This window comes from Lolium perenne, chromosome 4, assembly GCF_019359855.2.
Source record: "Lolium perenne isolate Kyuss_39 chromosome 4, Kyuss_2.0, whole genome shotgun sequence".
Lineage (NCBI taxonomy): Eukaryota > Viridiplantae > Streptophyta > Magnoliopsida > Poales > Poaceae > Lolium > Lolium perenne.
In genome coordinates, this window is record NC_067247.2 from 80,076,096 (window position 1) to 80,092,895 (window position 16,800).

The 16,800-nt window shown below is 45.8% G+C and overlaps 1 protein-coding gene and 1 pseudogene across 1 annotated transcript; one reads left to right on the forward strand and one right to left on the reverse strand.

Annotated features, from left to right (window-relative positions):
• Positions 1 to 526: 526 nt before the first annotated feature.
• LOC127293086 (hydroquinone glucosyltransferase-like) lies at positions 527 to 2,626 on the reverse strand (annotated as a pseudogene).
• Positions 2,627 to 5,980: 3,354 nt separating this feature from the next.
• On the forward strand, positions 5,981 to 9,715 carry LOC127293087 (uncharacterized). Its single transcript, XM_051322639.2, has 3 exons — positions 5,981 to 6,114; positions 9,000 to 9,195; positions 9,355 to 9,715. Exons 2-3 carry the CDS (start codon positions 9,007 to 9,009, stop codon positions 9,457 to 9,459), a joined length of 294 nt encoding a protein of 97 aa, XP_051178599.1. The 5' UTR covers positions 5,981 to 6,114; positions 9,000 to 9,006; the 3' UTR covers positions 9,460 to 9,715.
• The last annotated feature ends 7,085 nt before the right edge of the window (positions 9,716 to 16,800 follow it).

A 16,800-nucleotide genomic window follows, 5' to 3' on the forward strand; every position in this document is an offset into this window, starting at 1 on the left:
AATCAATACTCCTTCAGGAAGGAATACAATATATGTATGCCTAACACGTACTATTATATTATGGACCAAATTTAAATCCAGTTGTCGGATCATTTTCTATTGGACAAGCCTTTGAAAGCTTAGGAAGGAGTTAGCACGTTCTTTGCTGGTCTTCTTTGCTTCATTAAGTTGCATGATGCCCATACATCAACACCTGGACATAAGGGGTGTTGTCCCGACACTTGGGTTGATCATATATAATGATCAAAGCACGCAATCACCCAATAAAACGGGCCAGTTGATCGAGAGTGTGCATATTTTTTATTTACTCAACCGGGAAATCAATCAACTAAAAACTGATCAGTCAAAATTCACCATGGGCAGAAAATATGCGCATTGGAGGTTAAAGTTCACCGTCACACAAAATCTTCCTACATATGTAGACTGTTTTTTCCTAAAATTCAAAAATGGTATTTTATAGTTTCAAAAAATATGAAAAAAAATTCTTGAGGTAGATAATGTTGTACTCTACAATTGTGAAAAAAAAAACAATACAAAAGACTGAGGAGGAAGAGGCCCCACCGTTTCCAGTCGTGCTCGGGGATGAGAGCCCGCCACCTCCATCTACCGTGTAGCCCTGACCCGCGGCATCCTTCAAAGGCGGCGGGGGAACGGGTTTGGAGGGGAAGAGGGAGGCGGTGGCTAGGGTACTGCTTGAGCCACTCCTCCTGGGAGCGACGTGGGGTCTACGATCTTCAAAACACACTCTGAAGTTGTCCAATATGATGGCATCATGGCGGTTTAAACGAAATACGCCAAGGGCCTCGAAGAATTTTGGCAACGACTTCTTACATAGTTTTGAGGCGCCTGTTTTTCTTTCTGCATTTTAGATTAATCTGAAAACTTAGCAGTGGTCGATAAATAGTTGTACGAACGGAGCAAACTGCAATACATCAAACCTGTTATCCTGTGGCGATGACGAAGTTAGCAACAACTCATTGTTGTATTCCACTGGAGATAGAAATCGGAGGAGCAGTTCAGTTCTGCTGCAAGCATACAAGACCGATGACACTGTCTCGATGGCACAGCTTCAGATCAAATGGATCTTTCTATTTGATCGACTCCACGGTGTATTATTGAAAAAAGATGATCAAAGGGATCACAATTCCCGTTCATGGCCCATGGCTAAGCGCGGCTTTCCACTTGGCGGCGACATCCTCCAGCGCGTGGCGCGACGACCCTTCCGGCGACAGCGCGCGCGCCGCCGCTTGCTGCAGTTCCTCAGCGCGGCGCCGCACGGCGCGTCCTTTCTCCCCCTCCATGAGCTCCTTCACGGCCGCCGCCACCTCCTCGCGCGCCACGACGCCGCCGTCCTCCCGCGCGCGTGGTCGCAGCGCCACCCCGAGGCTCTCTTCCAGCAGGAGCGCGTTCATCCTCTGCTCCGTGTGCAGCGGCCACGCAACCATAGGCACGCCGGCCACCGCGTCCTCCAGCGTGGAGTTCCACCCGCAGTGCGACACGAAGGCCGCCGTCGCCGGGTGGGACAGCACGCGCACCTGAGGCGCCCAGGTCGCGACCGCCAGGCCCCTGCCCTCGATCCTTTGCTGGAAGCCCTCGGGGAGCCACGCCAGTGGGTCGTCGTCGTCGCCGCCGGCCCCGAAGGCGTGAGAGCGGCCATCCAGGCTCGGCATCCGCACCACCCACAGGAACCTGTGCCCGCTCGCCTCTAGCCCCGCGGCGAGCTCGGCCGTCTGCTCCACGGACAGCGCCCCGCCGCTTCCGAACGAGACGTACACCACCGACCTCGCCGGCTGGCGGTCTAGCCACTCTAGCAATGGCGACGCGCCTCCAGCAGCTTCCTCATCGGAGTTTGACCGGACCAGCGGCCCCACAGGGAACACCGGCGGGAACGCTCCTCGGTCCACCACCTGTTTGAACGCTTCCACGGTGGCAGGTTCCATCTCGTCAAATGTGTTCGCCAAGAAGCCGTCGGCGAGGAGGTATTGCCGGCATGCCTCTACCAGACTACCACTCCCGCATAAACCGGATCCTTACTAGAACGATAGCCGTCCGGAAGGTCGGCGCGGGGCAGCGACAATCCCCCGGGGATCTCGAAAGGCTCCGGGAGGTCGCGGTATTCGCCAGGGAGAGCGCCGTCGTGGAGCTCCACCAGGCCATGCATCAGGTAAAGAAGGGTCACGTTGCTGGCGAAGAAGATATAGGCCGGGACTCCTAGCTCGGCGGCGAGGGGCAGCGCCGGGAAGCAGAGGAGGTCCGGCACCAGAGCGGCGAGCAGGGCGTCGGAGCTGATGCAGCGGAGCAGGGTGCGGAGGCTCGGTAGGGAGCGGTGGATGATCTCCACGAGGACGACGGGTCGGAGGGCGTCAGCCGGGAGGTCGTCGATCTTGACGGCGGGAAGCGCGGCGATGGTGACGGAGGCGGGGAGGCTGCTGGGGAGGCTTTGCGGGTCGGAGAGGCTGTGGAAGGTGACTATGGTGGCCGCGAAGCCATGGTGTTCGACGAGCCGCCGAGCAAGCTCGCACAGCGGTATGAGGTGGCCGGCGTCGGGGCTCGCCAGCAGCACGACGTGCGGCCGCGCCGTGGACTGCGCTGGCGCGGAGCCGGCACTGATCAGCGACTCCATGACTTTCGTAGCTGCAATGGTACCACAAGGGAAGACGTGGCCGGACCCTTGTTATATAGAGGAGTAAATTGTTAGCATCTGGTCCAAACATGTCACTCGATGCTACTCCGTAGTGCCAAATAAAATTTAGAAAGTTGACCATTCCGTCAATACCTTCTAGTGAGTGTATTACACGTAATGACACTGATGGCTTAAAGAAAGAAATGCCGGCACCAATATGCACAAGACACCGGTCGCATTAGACGCACGACATCCGTTTGCATTTTGTCGTAGATGGTTTCGTCAAGAGAGCTGCTTTCATCAGGCGGGAGCTTTTAGCCGTAGTAGTCAAAAGCATCAGGATCTTCCTCTGATTCAGACCGTGTGTGTGTGTCTTCAACATAGCGATAAACGTCTTCAAGAACTTTTGTGAGCTGTGTTTAACATTCAGGATGGGATTCAGAATTCTCGCGAAACTCAACAAATCTCTTCTTGACCCCCAAACAGAATCCACAGACAATCCATGGAAATTTCTGAACTTCATCAACCATAATTGCAAAAAAAACAAAAAAAAACTGTTTGGAGGTTTCTTTTTTCGAAAATGAGACATAGCTATATACTACAAGTATGTTTCGAAGCATATAGTTTTTAAAATCCAATATTTTTTTGCTGAGTTGCCACATATATCGAAATTCACCATTTTATGAAATTAGCTCAAAAGTTGGCCGAAAGTTTTAGATTATGAGTGTAGGCTTGAACGGCTAAGGTTTGGAGCCGCCTATCATTTGGTCATTACTCCATGTTTTTTTAAGCAAGGCGGCCAACCCTTGCGTGCTATTCTTGTTTTGTCTCGATATTAATGGCTCTGTTTAGCACGACTGCACATATTCGCTTCCCTCTCTATCGGGGTCTTTTAGGGTTACAATAACTTGCACCCTGCCTCTGCTAGCGAGGTAGCAAGTCCCTGACCGCTCCGCCTACTTCTGGCGACGGTAGCGGGAGAGCCGTCAGTGCTTCGTCTCCAACATTTACATAGGTCCAAACTTTATGTTTTCCTAGGTCATAGCATCTATGGAAGGGATGGCGCCACGTTCTAGTAAATTTCATTTATTCTTCCACGACCTTGACAAAGCTCAAATTAGCGGAGCTTAAGAGCAGGTGCCCTTGTATGGTCGTACCCTCGTAATGTTCCATCGAGTTTAGGGTTTTGTTGTAGGGATTATGCGCTTCCGGGGTGACGAAGGACAACACATGGATCATGCGGCTCCGCCGACGTGCCCGAAAACCTCGATCTTTCTATGTGCGGTGGATCGGTACTTCGAATTTGATAAATGATATTTTTCTATGAATGTGTTCCTCTAGATTTTTTTTTTTCAAAAGGGATGTGTTCCCCTACATATGTGCGATGTGTCAGCAGCGGACGACGGTGGGTGATAATTTTCTTTAGTACCGGGTCCTTTGTGCATTGGACTATGTTACTATGTGGCTTCCACATTTGTGTGCCTTGTAGCACTCCTATCGTTTTAATGGAATATGTGATTTCAAATAAAAAATAAAACATTGTGGCTTAAAATTAAATGTTTTTGAGCGTGGGAGCATTTTTTAGCCTCAGTCAACTACTCGCATTGTTCCTATGTGAACTTGAACCTGTAGTTTTCCTCCCTCTCCAGAAAAAAGTATCGTAGATTTGTTTAAATTTAGATGTATCTAGATACCATTTAGTATATAAATACATGTAAATTTAGATAAGTCTATAACATTGTTTTTGGGATGGAGGGAGTGTACTCTTTCCATTGAAGCTCACGCCTCCCCTGCTCGTAATCGGTTTACATATGCCAGCCCACATAGCAGTGACCGAGCATGACAGAAACTAAGGGTGGGCCAGTCAGTAGAGAATGGGCCAATCTGTGTGCTATTTATTGTCAATGGGCTATATTTATAACAAAACATAAAGGAAAGCTTACAGAAAAGGGTGGGCCACGACCCAGTATGGTCCACTAGTAGCGTCGCCATTGCCACATAGGGTTCTTGCCGGTTTCGGAAGCTTCTAGTGGATTTCAGCTGGGTTCTGGTCGGGTTTTAGTAGAAGTTTCCTAGTCATTTTTTAAGTATTTTAAAACCTAAACCTTTCATAATTTTGAATTTTTTTAAAGTTTGAAGTTATTTTAGATTTGAATAATTTACATTTTTTAAAGTTTAAACAGTTTTTAATCTATACTTTTTAAACTTAAGACTTGTTTAAATTTAAAAAACGAGAGAAACTTACCTGTTATTGGGCTGAATTGGTGCGGCCCATGAAGTAGTTGGAGAATAGGGACATCGCTAGTACACGGAAAATCTTATTTCCTGCCCATTAGCATGCGCAATTATGCTTCGCCCGTGCACGTGTGCTTTCTAGGCCAGCCCATCAATCGTTTTCCCGTTACTCGCATGCTGGGATGGCAACGGGTTTGCTCTCCACCGGTGAATGTCGTCTCATCGTCATCCCTATTTAACAATCGAGGAGACTTTTCCCCATCCCCATCCCCACCGGGTTCGTGGCGGGGAGCGGGTTCCCCATCAAGAAGCGAAATTTAAATGATATTCTCATAATTGCATGATCTTTTATTTTTGACACACAAAACTAAGAAACTTTTGTAATATGTAGTTGGTAAAATAGCAATAAGTTAATATCGTATGTTAAATATTATTGAAATATACTACGCCAAACATAATATTACAACATATTTCATTTAAAAATATACCAACTTATATGTATATACAATTATAGCGGGGAATAGTAGGGAACAGGGATGGGGAGACCTTTTATTCTCCATCCCCATTTTAGATAGCGGGTTTTAGGTGTCCCCAAATAGATGAATTTTCCACGGATTTTAGTGGCAAGTTTTATGAAAATTTTAAAATCTATACAAATTTTGAAATCTGAACATTTTTTGAAATGTGAACCTTTTTAAAATTTTAAAAAAATCAACTTTATTTTTTTTGCCAAATTTGAATATTTTTGAAATTTGTACAATTTTCAAATCTGAATAATTTTTATCTTTGAACATTTAAAATTTTAAAAAATTTAATCCGAATTTTTTTTCAGGTATAAAATTTTTCATTAAAAAAACGAAAGGTTTAAAATCTGTATTTTTTAAAAAATTAATAAAAAAAACTGCTGGAGGAACCCACTCCCTGGCGGCTGGGCCTGGTCCAACAGTGGGGCGCGAGGCGAGCCGCTGCGTGCGTGCGTTATTCCCGCACGCACGCGAGCGAAGTATGGGGGGCCACCCCTCGTTTCCGGCCGCCGCTGTTCCACGGTTTCCGCCGCTGTTTGCCTTGCCCTTTTCCTTCCCCCTTTTTTTTTTTGAACATTTTCCTTCCCTGTTGTCCAAGAAAGAAACGCGAGCAGCTTCTGGAGAGAGAGGAAACAAAACAAACTCCCTTCCTCCTCTCCCTCTCCAAATCCCCTGCGATTTCCTCCTCCCCTTCGTCGTTCCCAGCCAGGCGCCCAGCCCCGTCACCCCAAGGTACCAAGAATCGATCGACCCTTCTACTTACCAGTCCGATCCATCTCTGCACGTCCTTCCTCGCAGTACGCTAGATGTCAGATTGCTGTGATTTTGCTGCGAAGGTAGCAGTCTGCGTAGGAACGATGCGTCGCGAGCAGGTTTTTTTTTATTTCCCAGTACTGCGAGCCACTAAGCCAGCGCACGAGTATGCCCACTAGCTGTTCGTCGAAATTCCCCTGTGGTGCGTAGGGCATTTCTATTTCGGATTCTTATAGCTTGGTCATGGCATTACCTGTGTCTCGATTGTATTGGCCAGGTGCTGGACTTTATACGGATTTAATTTAATAGTCCATTGATGAAACCTAACAGTGGACGGTGTTGTCAAGCTTTTGTTGGCGCAGTGTACAAGCGAAATTTCCGAATCTGTCAAACTTGACTACGTTCTAATTTATCTGGATGTTTAACAGGCATTTAATCATGGACCATCTTAAATGTTTGTTTTATTAACCTATATATGTGTCATGCTACTGCTTTCCTAGCTTCCTGCATTATCATATTCTTTGCTGCGCTACAGCGGTTGCCAATTCTTGATTCTATTGCTCATCACAAGTCACTGTATCAGCATGGTGCTTCATAAGAATAAAGAGATGGGCGACATCTTTGCCCAAAGGTGAGCTAATACGTGCTCTCAAAGAACAAAAAAAACCATCACTAGATTGAGGATTCCGGAATGTTTGAATTATCTTGGTCATAAATAGTTGGTCAGATACAGAGAGAAAAGTGCAACGGTGATGTTGCCTTTTTTCCTTTAGTTGATGATTTGTTGTTCTCCAACCTCAACCATTATTGTTTACTGTATCTTTATCGTTGATGCAATTTAAGTGACAAGGTTCTCAAACTGTTAGGTATTTTCTTCATAGACTTGAATCACGACGTCTCACCACTTAATGTTTGAACTTTTTTTTACATGATTTCGCAGAAGCACTTTAGTACATGAATTAATGCTGTCCTGCACATCCTTTTTATTTCTTACAAATCCATTGCTCATCCAAAGTCACTGCATGATTTCGCAGAAGCACTTTAGGTTCTTTATCTGTTTAGGCACAATGCATCACCGGCAGAGCTTCTTTCTTTATTTTATTTTTGTTTTTGTGGTAGTATTTGCAAGAGCAAGCGCAAGAGTATGACCGCTTGGTGTTCGTTGAAATTCCCTTGTGGTACATAGCGCGTTCCATAACATTTTGGGTTAGTTAGATATATGCCACTGCAATTATTGCGTATTCGAGAAATTCCACTAAAATTTTCATCTTTCGAAAAATGCCACTGCAATTCTCAATATTCTTCGATAAAATGCTACTCTCAGCCTTCCAAAAATGCCCCTGCAAGTGGCATATTTTGAAAGATGAAAATTGTAGTGGCATTTCTCGAATACGCAATAATTGCAGTGGCATATATTTAATTAACCCTAACTTTTTGTTTTGGATTCTTTTTACTTGGTCAATGTGTTCCCTGTGTCTCGATTGTCTGGCCTGAAGGTATTGGACTTCTTCACAAGTTAGCTAAAAATGAAAACCAATACTCTGCCGGTGGTGTTCAGCTAACGTGCATGCCATATTGTCATGGGAGGCCAGCTTACAGATAGCAGAGTGTACTGGCGAAATTTCTGAATTTATAAACTTCTACATGGTGGGGTACTTCCTAGTACAGTCCTGTGTTTAACATGCATTTAATCAGGCACTGCATAAAATACTTGGTTTATCTCTTCACCATTCATGGATTTGAGGATTGGACGATTGAAGTTTATATATGTGCGTCCTACTGCTTTCTAGCATTCTTGTATTTGAGGAATGCCTGAATTATCTTAGTTAGAAGTAGCCTGCTAGACAGAAAGAAACAGTTATATTGCCGCTGCAGCCTTTTCCTATAAATATATGATTTGTTGTATTCCTACCTTAGCCATGCTTATTTACCCTGTCTTTTTCTTCGGTTCATTTTAAGTAATAACAAGGATGTTAACTATTTTCTTTAATGAACTGGAATAACTACATGGTTTTCTCGTTTGTTGTGATAATTAGGCTTACCGCTTATTGTTTGAGTTCATTGTGCATGATTTAGCAAAACCACACTTAAAGTGGTGTTGCCCCTGCACATGTGGTTATTTTACAAACCATTGTAACACGGCCATGTTGAAAATGATCTTTCTCCATATTAACTGTAATAGGTGCTCTATAAGATGCATCTTAGATGTAAATGCTTTATATAGAGCTGATGAAAGTATCCACAACATGCTCATATTTTACTCATATTCTTTCTTAACCTTGAGTATGCAGATGAAGGTATCTTTTGTCCATTAGTTCTATAGATGCCTATTTTTTACTCGTTGTCTTAGCTCTTCAAACTTAAATATGCTGATGAACGAACCTTTTGTTCTATGTCAATCAGATAGGGCCAATTGTTTGTTTCATTATTTCACTTCAATCTTCTTGTTTACTACTTACGGAACAAATGATCTCAAATAAGTGGTACTATATTCTTTATTTTGTTTCATCTATATGTTTTGCGTCACGTATGTCTGTCCATTCTGAGTCCACAAAGTATATAACAGCTGTTGCGTGATTTCCTTAATTCCTTGCATCATGTTCTTTGGTACCAGTTTAAGCTTTTCCAGAGAACTCTTCGTTCATCAAGTATATGAATGCTCGTTTTGTTCTATACTTGTGGTACTTAAATATTTCTGAATCCCGATGGCTACACATCCTTTAGCTTATGAACATTTATGTCTGTTCCCTGATCTAATGTTCAGTGCAGCTGTGAATATGCAGAAGTTCGCTTTCATATCCATATTGCCCTGATCTCTTCTTTGGAATATGTATAACAACACTTTCCCCTTTGGTGTGTTTCAGCTTTGAGATGGATTCCAGCAATGCACAGGCTGAAGGTTCAAAGCCATCTGCTCCCCAAAACCCCGCCATGGCTTCATGCCGGAAGAAGAAAACTGATGATGCTACCTTCCTTGAAGATGTGAAAGAGCACATCGACGAGTTCATCAACGCCTCCATGGACGAGCACAAGACCTGCTTCAAGAAGACCATTTCGAAGGTAGCTGCGCTGACACCAAATCTCACACCACACTACACATGCAGTGAGCAACCTGAACAAAATAATACCAAGATGCTGAATCTCGCAGTTTTTTCTGTTCTGCCATCTTTTCTTCATGTGTGGATTGATCAAGCCTTTTTTTCTCTCTGCGTTGGTCAGATGTTTGGCATGTCGAAGATTGTTACGGAGCGGTCCGCAGCAGCAGCAGCAAAGGAATCTGAAGTCGAGAGTGCTTTGCCTCTTCAGACCAGCGTGTCCCAGTAGAAGAAGGCATTGGTGGTGGCAGCTTTGGTTCATGTATCAGTAGTCTAGCTAGTCACTGGCTGCTGATAGTGCTTTTTCCGACAGTTGCTGTATGAGCAATTGAGCACCACTATAAATTTCAGCAAAGAACCTTTTTTCTTAGATCTTGTAAGTTGTAACAAACCTTGAATAATAGCAGCAGTATGTATCAAACCTTGGACTGGATGACTTTCAGGAATATCTGAATTATCCTGTGTCTCGATTGTATTGGCCCAAAGGTATTGTTCTTTGTCCGCATTCAAGTTATATAAAGAGTAATACTCTGTTGGTGGTGTTAAGTTAACTTGCGGGAGATCAGCTTACAGTTTCTATTTCTGAATCTGTAAAACTTGACTGTGTTCTGATTCCTTCCGGTGTTTCACATGCATTTAATCAGACTGTTGTCAAGTTCTTGGTTCTATAGGTCACTGCCAGTGCTTGATGACTTTGCGGAATATCTGAATTTTCCTGGTCATAAACTGTCGGTTAGATAGAGAGAAAATTCTATGATGATCATTTGCCTTGATTTGTTCTCTAACCTCAAGCATACTGGTTTTCTCTCTTTTGTTGCAATTTAAGGGAAAATGATGTCAAATTATTAGTTACATAATCGATCTGGAATCATTACATGGTTTTTGGTTTGTTCCAACATTTAACAAGGCTCACCTCTTAATGTTTGGATACTTCTGCTTGAATTAGCAAAAACTATTCTAATACTGAAACTTATGTTGTCCCAGCAAATGTGTTATTTTACAATCAGTTGTAACACAGCCATTTGCAAGACGATGTTTCTCCAAATAAACCGTTATAGGTGCTCTATAAGACACATTCTATATGTAGGCAATTTAGATAGAGCACATGAAGGCATCTATAATATGTTTATATTCTACTCACTATCTTGGTTCTTCAAACTTAAATATTCCGATGAAGGTATCTTATGGCACCAATTTCTTGTTTCATTATTTCACTTCGACCTTTTTGTTTATCATTATTTCACTTCGACCTTTTTGTTTATCACAAGAACATTTCGAAGGTAGTTGCGCTGACACCACCGCATGGCATATGCAGCGAGCAACCTAAACAAAACAATAACAAGACACTGAACTGAATGTCGCAGTTTACATTGTTCTGCCATTTTTCCCCCCTTCGCGTGTTGATGATCAAGCCTTTTGCTCTGTGTTGTTCAGATGTTCGGTATGCCGAAGATTGTTGCTGAGCTTTCCGCTGCGGCAGCAAAGGAAGCTGAAGTCGAGAGCGATTTACCACTTGAGAGTTGAGACCAGCGTGTCCAAGTAGAAAGAAGACGTTGGTGGCGGCAGCTTTGGTTCCTGTATCACCACTCTAGAGCGTGTTTGGTAGCCTTCATCACTTTCCTGCATCACTGGCGCAGTGGGAAGGAGTCCCCCGCGCGTTGCAGACGGGTTATGGGCCATAAAAATCACGTTGTTTGGTGGCATGCATAGAGTTTTTTCGTCCCCGTAGAGATTTGGGCTCTGCCTGTTTGGTAGGCCAGTTTTGAGGTCTCGTAGCAGTCCAGAACGGCGCCGTTGTTGTTTGGTTGCAACCCAGAAACTGCTTCTACTAACCTCTTACCTTCGGTGGTGAGGTTACCAGCGATCAAACAACACAAGGAAGAACACAGTTCATAGTTCAGACAAACTTAGCAGTGATAATAGTTGAAACACGTTCATAGTTAAGGACACAGAACGATCATTGTTCAGGACACACCATAGATGATCATAGGACGACTGGAACAGCAAGTACACACACCAGGAGCTCCAGACATGACTTTGGAAGACGACACACCTGGTGACGTCGCCATGGTAACGGCACATGGTCATCACCTCAGTGCAGGTGTAGTCAAAGATGACCACATTGTACTGGAAGGTGGACACCTTCTGGAAGACGAGGAACTGACCTATCTGCAGCTGATGAGCAACGGCGAAGGCCGCCCACCCCTGGTCGATGTATGCGTCATCGCCTTCCATCACCGTAGTCATCCTCTAGTAGCAGCCTGTGTTGGTGGTGACCATGATGTTCGAAGGGATTTGTCCGAACCACCTAACGAAATCATGAGGGATCCGTAGCCGGTCGAAGGTTGGCTTGAAGACGATGCGCAGAACTGGTCCAGCCCCACGTCCGGCTGGAAGTGCCCGACGTTAGCCGCCCTTCGCTTCCTGGACGGTCCCTCGTCGGGGGTCTCAGATGACCCAAGCTTGAGCTTCTCAGTCTGCCACAAGAACACATGCCATTAGAGGTGTGCCTGCTCATTAGTCTAGTGTGCAAGTAATATGGCACACACGACTATGTTTGAGGGCAGCACCTTGCCTTCCAGTGTGCCATTGTTGAATCATTGGCCAATGTACTAGACAAACCAAAACGAGGCCTCATATATGTGGGATCACACGGCAGGTAAAGGGACTGTCCCTAAACTAAGTCTAGTGTGCAAGTCATATGGCACACATGACTAAGTTTGAGGGCAGCACCTTGCCTTCCAGTGTGTCATTGTTCAATCATTGGCCAACGCACTAGACAAACCAAAACGAGGCCTCATATATGTAGGATCACACGACAGGCAAAGGGACTGCCCGCAAACTAAGTCTAGTGTGCAAGTAATATGACACACACGACTAAGTTTGAGGGCAGCACCCTGCCTTCCGTTGTGCCATAGTTTAATTATTGGCCATTGAACAACTGAAGAAGTACAAATATGGAAAGCAAGGTGGCATAGGCCTCATAGAATAAGCACATATGGAGGAAATGTTTGATCCGAACCAATGGCATGGTGATGTTCAGTCATGCCATAGGTTCAGATCAATCATCTTCTCACACTATGATCACCGGTTACAATCATCGGCCTAGTTCAATCAGAAACTACACAATCTACAGCAACCTACCACGACTCATTCCGCACAGCAATCTCAACATGCTAAACCCCAGCACAAAAAACCCTTCCCCTCTTTGCATGCACAGTAAGATCTGCCAGTTTCAACAATCAAAAGCACGATCTAGGAAAGATCTAGCGCAATCCGACACTATAGTAACAGATCTAAGCAAATCGAGACCGTGAAATGCAAGAACTGAGCAAGAAATGCAAGAAATAGGGACGAACACCTTGCAAAACGTCAATCCGACCGCTATCCTAACGGAAACCCTAGCAGATCTAATGTGCATGTCGACTGAAATACCTTAGAAAGGCATGTTGTGCAAGAACGAGTACATATGTGAGAAGGAGATGTCGTTACCGCCATTCTTCCGGCCGAGGACGAGGTCGAGGTCGCGGGCAAGACAACGAGTTTGAGGTCGCGGCCGAGGACGAGGTCGAGGTCGAGGTCGCTGATGTCTCCTTCCTCCGGTATCGGTGGTCCTCCGTGCGGCGGTGCGGCGGATTGGTCGGCGGGAGGGGAACCGCCAGGTGATGTGACAGTTTGGGGGAGGTCGTGAGTGAGAGGAAGGAGATGGAGCGGTGAGCCTAATTATGGCGTGTGTTCCCGAAGGGACGCGGCGTCTCCGCCTCCCTTCTCCACGCGTGCAGGCTTCTGGCCGTAACGGGCATGGTCCCGGAGAAACTGCCATTCCGGGAGTTCCTCCAGGGCCTGTCCCGGGGGTGCTTTAAAACTCAATTCATTCAACAATGCAGTGGGCTGCAAGCATCCAAACGAGCCAAAAATAGCTGGTCCGATGCGAGCCAAGGGAGCTGCAGGCTACGAAACGCGCCCCTAGCTAGTCACTACTGACTGATGGTGCCTTTTCCGACAGTTCCTGCTGTATGAGAAATTGAGCATCACTATAAATTCCATCAAGGAGCCTTCATCAGAATAAACATTTTTAAAATAGACTGTAATTAACATTTTTTTAGATCTTGTAACAAACTGTGAATAAAAGCACCAGCATGTAACAAACCCTGGACTGGAGCATCCAAGTTTGGCCCGTCTCATGTTGCTACAATGAGGCCCAATATAGGCCACCAACAACAAGTTGCGATTGTTTTGGGCTGATTCGTGGGTATTGACCCAGAAGGAAGAACAAACAAGCTGAAAAAAAAAACCTCGTCCCATGATCAGTCTTTTTTTTTCTCTTGATTATCAGGGAGCTGAAGCTCCTCTGCTCCCTTTCTTCCAGAACGGAGCCAATAAGCCATGTCCTCTGTATCACACGCAAATTGAATATCTTTTGCGAATCTTTGAAATTACAATTCCTGCAAATTCCAGAACGGAGAGGACATCGTACACATGTTTTATTGGACCAGAAACTACACAGTTACATGTCTCTGTCGCCGGGAGTGTGGCGTGTCGGCCACCGGAGGTGACGACTTGACCACCATGCAGAGCCCGTTGCCTGGCTACCCCGGCAAGCACCAGGTCCGTCCACTCGCGCGGGGCCCCGGCAAACACAAGGTCGGCCCGCGACGCCACATCACACCACACCACTCGACGGCGACGGCGACGACCACGCCGCCCTTTGACCCTCGAGCAGCAGTTTTTCCCACCTCGCCATCACGGCGCACGGCGGTTTCTCCCATCGCCGTTTTAATAGGCCGGCTTCGGAGTCGGAGCGAGACGGCTTTCGGCGTCCAGAAAGGTTCTGTTTGGCTCTGGTGCCGGTCGTCATGGTGATGTCTGATGTGATGTCTTCCCCTTCTGTGTATTTTTGATTTCCTTCCTTCCTCTCCCTCGCGCGCGCTCGCGGTGGGTGTTTGAAGTTTGAACAGGAAGAGACGTCGGCGTCAAGTTGCGGCGATCGAGCTCTACCGGCCATGGCTCCCGGTGCCCTGAAGGCGACCTGACCTCTGCGAGCAACTGATGATTTGTAAAGCCTACTAGTAGTAATGTGTGATGGTGACGGAACTAATTTGTTATCCAAAGGAGTTAGATCCCGCTTTAGCCAACACATGGCTGGGTCAAGCAGTACTCGCTCACCGGTTGATGAGGGCAGTTTTACGTGGATCATGCGTGTGTTGAGATGCATGTCATCCGTAGACCTTTTGGAGTGCTCCACAACCGATGCGCTGTGCGGAGAAATGTTCTAACGAGAAGAAGAGTGCATAGTATTGAACAAGCAAGTGGTGCTGCTGATCATAAACTACTACTACTACGGTTTGTAAAGTTCAAACTGAAAACCTGTCTTCGTCACCTCAACCAACTCAACTCAAATTAACAAAAAAATATTGCTCCCTCCGTTTCAAACATGATTGTCACAGGCTTTAATAAACGTATTTTAGGCTAGATTTTACCTAAATCTGCGATAAATATCTAAAATCGAAAAAGTAATACTTCCTCCAATTCATATTACGTGCTGCTAATGTAGATGTATCTAAAACTAAAATATGTCTAGGTATCTATATTATCAATAAGTAATATGAATCGGAGAGAGTACTAAAGAACAAAAATGCATGTACTGCTGGGCCCATAGCAATCTCTATGACGTCCGCATCTCTACTTCTCTAATTAAATAGCCAACTAATTTTTACAATTTGCATTATATCACTCTCTTCCATGACCTAAGCCGTTTAGTTTGTCAAAACGGATTACATTATGAAACGGTGGTAGTGTTTAATAGAGTAATATTCCATCCGGTAATAAATACTTATCTCGGGTTTAATAACTTTAGATCAATTTTAGCCTATATTTTGTCTAAATCTACAGCAAGTATCTACAATCATAGTGAGTATTATATTTTTGACTTGTTGATATTCCCCCATTCACAATTGCTTCGCGTTCTAGGTTTTATCAAAGTCAAACTTTGATAGGTTTGACTAAATATTTTAAAGAAAATTTCTACAATATAAAATCTATTATAGAAGTAAATTTTTATACCTCATGCATTTTATTATATATATTATTTTTTTATATTTTATTCAAACTTGACAAAATTCAGAACGTGAAGTAAATAAAAACATAGGGAGTACTAACCAGTACTCATGTGCAACTCCCTAGTACCAAGGTCGGTTGGCAACTTGGATTGGCCTTGAATGGATCAGCTTACAAAATCTAGCCATTACTGCAAAACGGAGATACAAGATACTATTACACAAACATGGACCAGGTCAAGAGGCCGGTGTGTAGCAATCTTGATCACGTCCCCATTTCCGCTTTTGATGTTAAATAGCTAACTAATTTTGACAATTTACATCATACTTAATAAAGAATTATTATATGTTTGACTTGTTAGTACTAACCAGTACAAGTACTGTGCAACTCCCTACTGCCGAGGCTGGTTGGCAACTTGAATTGGCCTTGAATGGGTAGGCGGCACGCGCGGGAAACAGCCGTGCCCATCCGTTTCTCGCCGCGTCCTTCCCACCCACATCACCACTTTTCCTCGGTCGCCGTGTTTCGCCGCATCCTTTACATCCGTGCAATCAAGTTTTCCACCTAGGTCGTCGTGCTATAAATCAGCATGTCAGTGAATCGGGGACCACACATCCAAAACCATGGCTTCCCCCGCTGGCCGCTCACCACATGGACCCAAATCAGCGAGGCCGTCCTCGAGAGATACCCTCCGAGCGCCGCAGCAAGCTGCGAGGACTGTTAGAGTTTGTAATGTATTGGTATACGGTGTAGTACACCGATCCACTACATATTGTACATGCCACGCCAGGGGCTTTTCCTGTGCTATATAAACACGTAACCGATACCGGACGAGGGTATCGTTCCAGTCTAAACATTAACATGGTATCAGAGCCACCTCCCTTCATGACCTAGCTGCCGCACGACCCGCCGCCGCCGCTCCTCATCCGCCACCGCCTACGACCAAGACAAACATCGCCGCCGCTGCCTTTACAGCCGCCGCCCATGACCCATGACAAGATCTGCCGCCGCCGCTTCCCAAGCCACTGCCGCCGCCCAAAAACCTCCACGACCTAAACCCTAAATATCCACCGCCGCCGCCGCTTTCCCAAGCCGTTGTTGCCGCCCAAAAACCTCCACGACCTAAACTCTAAATCATCCGCCGCCGCCGCTTTCCCAAGCCGCTGCCGCCGCCCAAAAACCTCCACGACCTAAACCCTAAAATATCCGCTGCCACCGCTTCTCTAGCCGCTGCCGCCGCCCACGAACAAGATCGCCGCCGCTGCTGCTCAGCCGCCGCCATCCTCACACCCTCTACAAAACCCTAGATCACCATGAGTTCATCCAATTTCACCGCCGTCGCCATGACCGCTGCCCTCGGCACCCCCTGGCCCAACCTCGCACCCGCAACAACTACCTCCCATGGAAGGCTTTGGTGTTTCCCGCCTTCCGCGGAGCTAATGTGCTGGGGCTGCTCGATGGCACTGACTGCGCGCCGCCCAAGACCCTCGACTCCGAAGATGCTGACAAGAAC

Excerpts from the sequence above, each read along its gene's own strand:
- LOC127293087 (XM_051322639.2), top strand. The coding sequence starts at position 9,007 with ATGGATTCCAGCAATGCACAGGCTGAAGGTTCAAAGCCATCTGCTCCC. Across the intron at positions 9,196-9,354 it reads TCAAGAAGACCATTTCGAAG|ATGTTTGGCATGTCGAAGAT; the intron begins GTAGCTGCGCTG and ends TGCGTTGGTCAG.